Source organism: Ammodytes marinus, assembly GCF_949987685.1.
Source record: "Ammodytes marinus genome assembly, chromosome: 23".
NCBI lineage: Eukaryota > Metazoa > Chordata > Actinopteri > Uranoscopiformes > Ammodytidae > Ammodytes > Ammodytes marinus.
In genome coordinates, this window is record NC_137227.1 from 1,050,689 (window position 1) to 1,057,539 (window position 6,851).

The following is a 6,851-nucleotide window of genomic DNA, read 5'->3' on the forward strand; positions in this document are numbered from 1 at the left end:
TTCTGTCACGGATCATAGAATACCTGAAAATCTGCAAATTCTAACATTTGTGAATTTTGAACCAAATATAATGGTGGTCATTTCTGATAAAAAAATTATACATGAGCAAAATTGTTGAGGGCCCAGTTAGTCATTAGACCTGCTAACCAGTTATTTGGTTGCAGTTCTAATGCTATTTCAAAATAAAATTTGAGAAGGCAAGGCAAGGCAAGGCAAGTTTATTTATATAGCACAATTCAGACACAAAAGAAAAGTATCATAGTTTGTCCTCACCTCCTAATTGAAACACTTTTCATTCACATACTTGATCTTTAATATGCGGTGATTTATAAATATGATTACAATATGTTATATCATAGACAGTGATTTTAATTTGTCCTGTTTGTAATCTTGTCATTGGGAAGACTTTGTACTCAACAAAACATTAACAAAGAAAAAGGTAAACTAAGTATACAAAGTTGAATTATAATAGAAATAATAGAAGTACAGTATATGAATTATTATACAATATTTTTCATACAGTGCATTAAGAGAGACATTAACAACATACTTTTTTTAGATCAGAATGTACTCCATAAAGGCAATTATTGATTGATGATACAATGTAAGAAGTCAACAATATGTTTTAATATTTGCTTGCTAAAAACCCACAATTTGGACTACAGAAGAAATCCCTATGTATATATTGCATATGGTACTTAATAATTTAAATGTAAATGCATACTGAAAATATTATGTATGGACTGATCGATACAACATGGTGGACCAGGTGCTTGAAGTCTCATCATACATTGACCTCCAGGGTTGCATCAGGAAAAGGTGTTTTCAAGGTTGAATAGATTTGCAATCGACAGTTTTCATTAATGTTATAGATCACCCCAAGTTTAAATGTAAAATATGATAGTTATTCCCAATGGTATAGTAATTGAAATTCACACAAGTGTTATCTTTTCATGACAAAAGATAATCTCTAATAGGGTTAGCAGGGACTTCAGCACAGATGCTATTGCTGGCTTGACAGTAGCCATGACAGCAGCACAAGGATGCATGAAGTGATGAGACTGATCTTGTCGCTTACTCGACTTGAAACCGCTGTAAATGAGTAAAAATGGTTAGAAAATATTGCTTTGACAAATATTTCTGTAACATTTGACATTTTCAGTGAGGTAGAATTCAATATTGCTTACATGTGACATTCACAGGTGCAGTTGTAGAAGCTGTCGCAGTAGGAATAGCAGTTGGGGCTGTCGTTGAAGTTGTATTAGGAGTTCCTGGAAAATCAGTAAGAGTACATTAATAACTAAGACTCAAATAGAAAAAAAAATCCTTTATTTTTGAGGTTATATGCCCCTTTTACCCTTGCTATTTCAAGTTTCTCATCATCGTATTAGGCCTACTGATTTAAGTTGATTTAGTTTAACCAAATAGCTTAATATCTCCACAACAGACAATTTAAACTAGTTTTTATACTTCAGTATTAAAGACAGAACTGATGGTTACTGGAAGACCTTTTTCACTGATACACATATGTCAATAGTTGTTTAAGTACACAAATAATATAATACAGCAGAAGTTGATGTACATCAGTCGACATCATGTGTTATACAGAATGGGAACGACTGGTGGTGTTTTATCCACCCAAGATTTAAAAACAACCAAAATATAAATAAAATAATAAAACAAGAATAAAAGATGGTGCACAAAAAGTATAACATATTAACCCCATTTTTTTGACATCTGTGAAAAAGGTAAAAAAATTAAAAATATTAATATTAAAAAATACTTCTGTAATTAAAAGAAAAATTGGCGGGGTAGCATTTAATATTGCTTACGTGTCTCTCCCACAGTTATGGAAGTCTTTTCAATGTCAAATTCTGTGATATTCATTGCCACCGCAACCAAAGTAGCTGAAATCTCGTCGTCGGGAGGAACACGTGTGGATTCAAATCGGAGGTTCGAGGCGGTGATAATTGATCCATTACTGCATAATGAATAACAGAAAAAAGCTGTCTCAATTTTAATGAATTTGTGGCATTACGATACGATATCAACACAGCATAAACAAATTACCTGAATGAAATCACTGTCAAGGATATGAATGAAGAGAAGTTATTATGGAAGACAGGTTCGAGCTGCAGAAGTATAAGGAAACACATTTTAGGTACATTTATGTTGGCTTTAATTTGAATGGTATGCTTATCAAACTTTGTTTTTTTAATTACTTTTTCATATGTTTAGCTTTGTACTTTGTTAACTTGTTAACTTGTACATCTTGTTTGATCCCTATTGCACATTCAGTTGTGTCTCTCCAAATTTCATTGTATAAGTGTCAGTACAATGACAATAAAGGCTATATTAATCTTATCTTGTAGTCTACAAAGACTAATGGTAGACACTTACCGTGGACTTTATCAATTCTGCTCTGCTTATAAATGCTGGTGATGATAAATTCAGCAGGTCATTTGTAAAGTTCTCTCCAACAGATCTGAAGGTCAACCTGCGTTCTTTGAATTGCACAGTTGTTGTAGGAACTTCTGTGGTATTTGGAGTTCCTGGAAAATCAGTAAGAGTACATTAATAACTGAGACTCAAATAGAAAAAAAAATCCTTTATTTTTGAGGTTATATGCCCCTTTTACCCTTGCTATTTCAAGTTTCTCATCATCGTATTAGGCCTACTGATTTAAGTTGATTTAGTTTAACCAAATAGCTTAATATCTCCACAACAGACAATTTAAACTAGTTTTTATACTTCAGTATTAAAGACAGAACTGATGGTTACTGGAAGACCTTTTTCACTGATACACATATGTCAATAGCTGTTTAAGTACACAAATAATACAGCAGAAGTTGATGTGCATCAGTCGACATCATGTGTTATACAGAATGGGAACGACTGGTGGTGTTTTATCCACCCACTAGTTAAAATCAACCAAAAATATAAATAAAGAATAAAACAAGAATAAAAGATGGTGCACAAACAGAATAACATATTAACCTTACTTACATAATTATGATAACAATGGTGTTTGGATATACAATGAGCTTTAAGGTGTACATTGTCCGAAAATGAATAACAATTTACGTCAATGAATTAAATGTTTACTTACTAATTATTTGGATGGAATTTGCATCAATAGGGAGGTCAATCGTGGCGTTGGGGTTATTCACAGCATTTATTAGGGTTCCTGCAACATCATCAGCCTGTGGAATTTGATCGGGTGATGCTGTGCTGTTGAACTCAATACCAACCTGTGCTTGAGTTCCGCCCATTCGTGTATTTGCTGTACCAGGACTGCATTAGAAAACATAATTTTATCAAATGATAATTCAAGTTATTTGCATTATTATTATTATCTATATTATTATTACATATTTACATTATTTAAACTGAAACATACTAAGGACCATTACCAACAATGTATTCTTTAAATTATGAAAAAACGTATCAGTAATTATTTCCAGGCTTAAAAAATTACCTAAATCCTATGACAAATGTGCGGCTGAAAAGTGAACCATATCTTGTTATGTAGATGAGATTATACTGTGAAAGAAAAATGAACAAATTAGTCAACTGAAAGATAGTTTCCCAATGAAATTGAACTGGATGGCAAATTCAATTAAAATACAACTAAATTAATGATTTACGTATAAATTACACTTACCACTATTATAACTTGACTTTCAAGTTGTTTGTATTCTGCACTGTTTCGATTATTGAATGCACCAACAAATGGTACCACAATGGTTGTAACGAGAACAACAATTGGTGGGGCTGGTATGGTAACTGGACCAGCAGGAGTAGTTTTTAGAGATGTTACTGATCCACCAGTTGTAACTGAAGGGCCTGTTGTAGTTGGTCCTGTGGAAGAACCAACAGTTGTTGTTGTTCCACCTGTTGTTGTTGACCCATTGGTACTTGCTGACTCACTGGTTGTTGTTGAGTCGAGAGTTGTAATTGTTCCATTGCTACTTGTTAACCCACTTGTTGTGGTTAAGCTTTTGACACTTGTTGATTCTACCATTCTCGTTGACCCAAGACTTGTGGTTGAACCTCCTGCTAATGTTGATTCACCACCTGTTGAAACACTATTTGTTGTTGAATCACCAGTTGTAGTTGATCTTTTGGTACTTTTTGACCCAATGGTTGTGCTCGGACCTACAGCTGCTGTAAGACAGAAATAGAAGATAAATAAAATAAAAAAATAAAACAGCTTTGATCTACAGGTGTTGTTAATTAATGATGTATGGCAAAAGGTAAATATTTTGACTTCTGTAAATAAGCAAGAAAGGTTTTAAAAAATTGCCAAATAAAATATTTTTAATTTGGCCATCCAGCATTTTGCTTACGTGGATCATCCAACATTATGGAGGTGGTGTCAATGTCAAAGGCTGTGATATTCATTGCCACCTCAACCAAAGTAGCTGAAATCTTGGCGTCAGGCGGAACAAATGTGGAATCAAAGTTGAGGTCCGTGCTGCTGACAATCGATCCACTACTGCATAATAAATAACAGAAAAACACTGTCTCAATTTTCATGAATTTGCAGCCATTATCTTTATAATATCAACAAAGCATAAACAAATTACCTGAATGAAATCACTGTCAAGAATAGGAAGGAAGGGAATTCTTTATGGTACAAAGGTTCAAGCTGTAGAAGTACAAAGAAATAAATTTTAGGTACATTTATGTTGGACATAATTTTAATGGTGCGCTTTTCCTACTTTTGCCTTGTTTAATTAATCTTCCACAACACGTAGTCTAAAGGACGAATGGTAGAGACTTACTATCAACTTTATATTTGCAGCTCTATTGATAAAGGCTAAAGATGATGGATCCAGCAGGTCAGTTGTAAATATTTCTCCAACAGATCTGAAGGTCAGCCTCCGTTTTACAGTAGTTACAGATGTTACTGATCCGCCAGTTGTAATTGAAGAACCAGCAGTTGTGGTTGACCCATGAGTTGCAGTTGATCCATTACTACTTGTTAACCCGGTGGTTGTTGTTGACCCATGAGTTGTAGTTGATCCATTACTACTTGTTAACCTGATGGCTGTGGTTGATCCATTGACACTTGTTGATCCATTGGGTGTCATTGATACCGTTCTCATTGACTCAAGACTTGTGGTTGAACCTCCTGGCATTGTTGATTCACCACTTGTTATTGAACCACCAGTTGTAGTTGATACTTTGGTATTTTTTGACCCAACGGTTGTGCTTGGCCCTACAAGTGTTGTGAGACAGTAATAGATTATTAAGAAATTAAGCCATTTTGGATCTACAGGTGTGGTAAATTAATGATTTATAGCAAAAGTCTTTTTTGACATCTGTGAAAAAGATAAACAAATGTAAAATAAAACTAACTTAAGGAAATATTTCTGTAATTAAAACAAAAATGGCGAGGTAGCATTTAATATTGCTTACGTGTCTCTTCCACAGTTATGGAATTGGTGTCAATGTCAAAGAATGTGATATTCATTGCCACCTTAACCAAAGTAGCTGAAATCTGGGCGTCGGGAGGAACAAATGTGGATTCAAATCGGAGGTTCGAGGCGGTGATAATTGATCCATTACTGCATAATGAATAACAGAAAAACGCTGTCTCAATTTTTATGAATTTGTGGCATTACGATACAATATCAACACAGCATAAACAAATTACCTGAATGAAATCACTGTCAAGGATATGAATGAAGAGAATTCATTATGGTAGACAGGTTCGAGCTGCAGAAGTATAAGGAAACAAATTTTAGGTACATTTATGTTGGCTTTAAATTTAATGGTATGGTTATCAAACTTTTTTTTAATTACTTTTTCATATGTTTAGCTTTGTCCTTTGTTAACTTGTTAACTTGTACATCTTGTTTGATCCCTATTGCACATTCAGTTGTGGCTCTCCAAATTTCATTGTATAAGTGTCAGTACAATGACAATAAAGGCTATCTTAATCTTATCTTGTAGTCTACAAAGACTAATGGTAGACACTTACCGTGGACTTTATCAATGCTGCTCTGTTTATAAATGCTGGTGATGATGAATTCAGCAGGTCATTTGTAAAGTTCTCTCCAACAGATCTGAAGGTCAACCTGAGTTCTTTGAATTGCACAGTTGTTGTAGGAACTTCTGTTACAGTAGACTTCGTTGCAGTTGTCATATCAGTTGGGACTGTAATGGGAGAACTTGATGTGGTATTTGGAATTCCTAGAAAAACAGTAAGAGTATATAAATAACTAAGACTCATACAGAAACATGGTTTCCTTTATCTATGAAGTTAAAATCAAAGGTGTACAGTGTTGGAAATTAATGAATATAGTTTTGTGAATTAAATGTTTACTCACTTATTATTTCGACTGAATTTGGATCAACAGTGAGGTTGAAGGTGTTGTTTTGTTCTTCCGCAGCCTTTATTAAGGTCTCTGCAACAACAACAGCGGATGGGATATCCTCCAGTGGTGCAGTGCTGTTGAACTGGAGCGCCACTTTTGCTCTGACTCTTCCCTCTTCCCTCCTTGGATCGATAAAGCACAGGTGTTGCTCAGATGATAATGTGTAAAAATTGCAGGTTTTCTATTTTTACCATTAGAGATTAGATATCTCTGAAGTAGATTTAGTCTGAGTGAAAGACTTGCAACACTTTAAAAGATTTACCTGAATTCTCTGACAGATGTGGCTTCGAAAAGAAAACCAAAACGTCGATTGAAGATGAAGTCGCACTATAAGCAGCAAAAAACAAGGTAGAAATGTTAAGAATAGTCACAGTGGTTTTTCAAATGTAATCAAACAGAATGACACATTTACTCAAGATGGCATCAAATAAAATCAACAACATGAGCTTCTACACACCATTGTAA

The 6,851-nt window shown here is 34.3% G+C and overlaps 1 protein-coding gene across 1 annotated transcript; it reads right to left on the bottom strand.

Moving 5' to 3' along the window:
• Positions 1 to 219: 219 nt before the first annotated feature.
• Positions 220 to 6,492, bottom strand: LOC307269286 (uncharacterized protein). The gene is made up of 15 exons (XM_080052214.1): positions 6,339 to 6,492; positions 5,990 to 6,201; positions 5,663 to 5,724; positions 5,425 to 5,573; positions 4,788 to 5,224; positions 4,590 to 4,651; positions 4,350 to 4,498; positions 3,665 to 4,167; positions 3,479 to 3,543; positions 3,110 to 3,294; positions 2,401 to 2,552; positions 2,071 to 2,132; positions 1,833 to 1,981; positions 1,188 to 1,271; positions 220 to 1,092 (listed from the first exon to the last, which is right to left on the bottom strand). Exons 2-15 carry the CDS (start codon positions 6,152 to 6,154, stop codon positions 1,004 to 1,006), a joined length of 2,313 nt encoding a protein of 770 aa, XP_079908340.1. The 5' UTR covers positions 6,155 to 6,201; positions 6,339 to 6,492; the 3' UTR covers positions 220 to 1,003.
• Between the last annotated feature and the right edge of the window lie 359 nt (positions 6,493 to 6,851).

Coding starts and splice junctions, on each gene's coding strand:
- LOC307269286 (XM_080052214.1), bottom strand. CDS start 6,154: ATGACAACTGCAACGAAGTCTACTGTAACAGAAGTTCCTACAACAACT. Junction 4,652..4,787: donor CTGCAAATATAAAGTTGATA/GTAAGTCTCTAC, acceptor GTACTTCTACAG/CTTGAACCTTTGTACCATAA. Junction 1,272..1,832: donor CATAACTGTGGGAGAGACAC/GTAAGCAATATT, acceptor CTGATTTTCCAG/GAACTCCTAATACAACTTCA.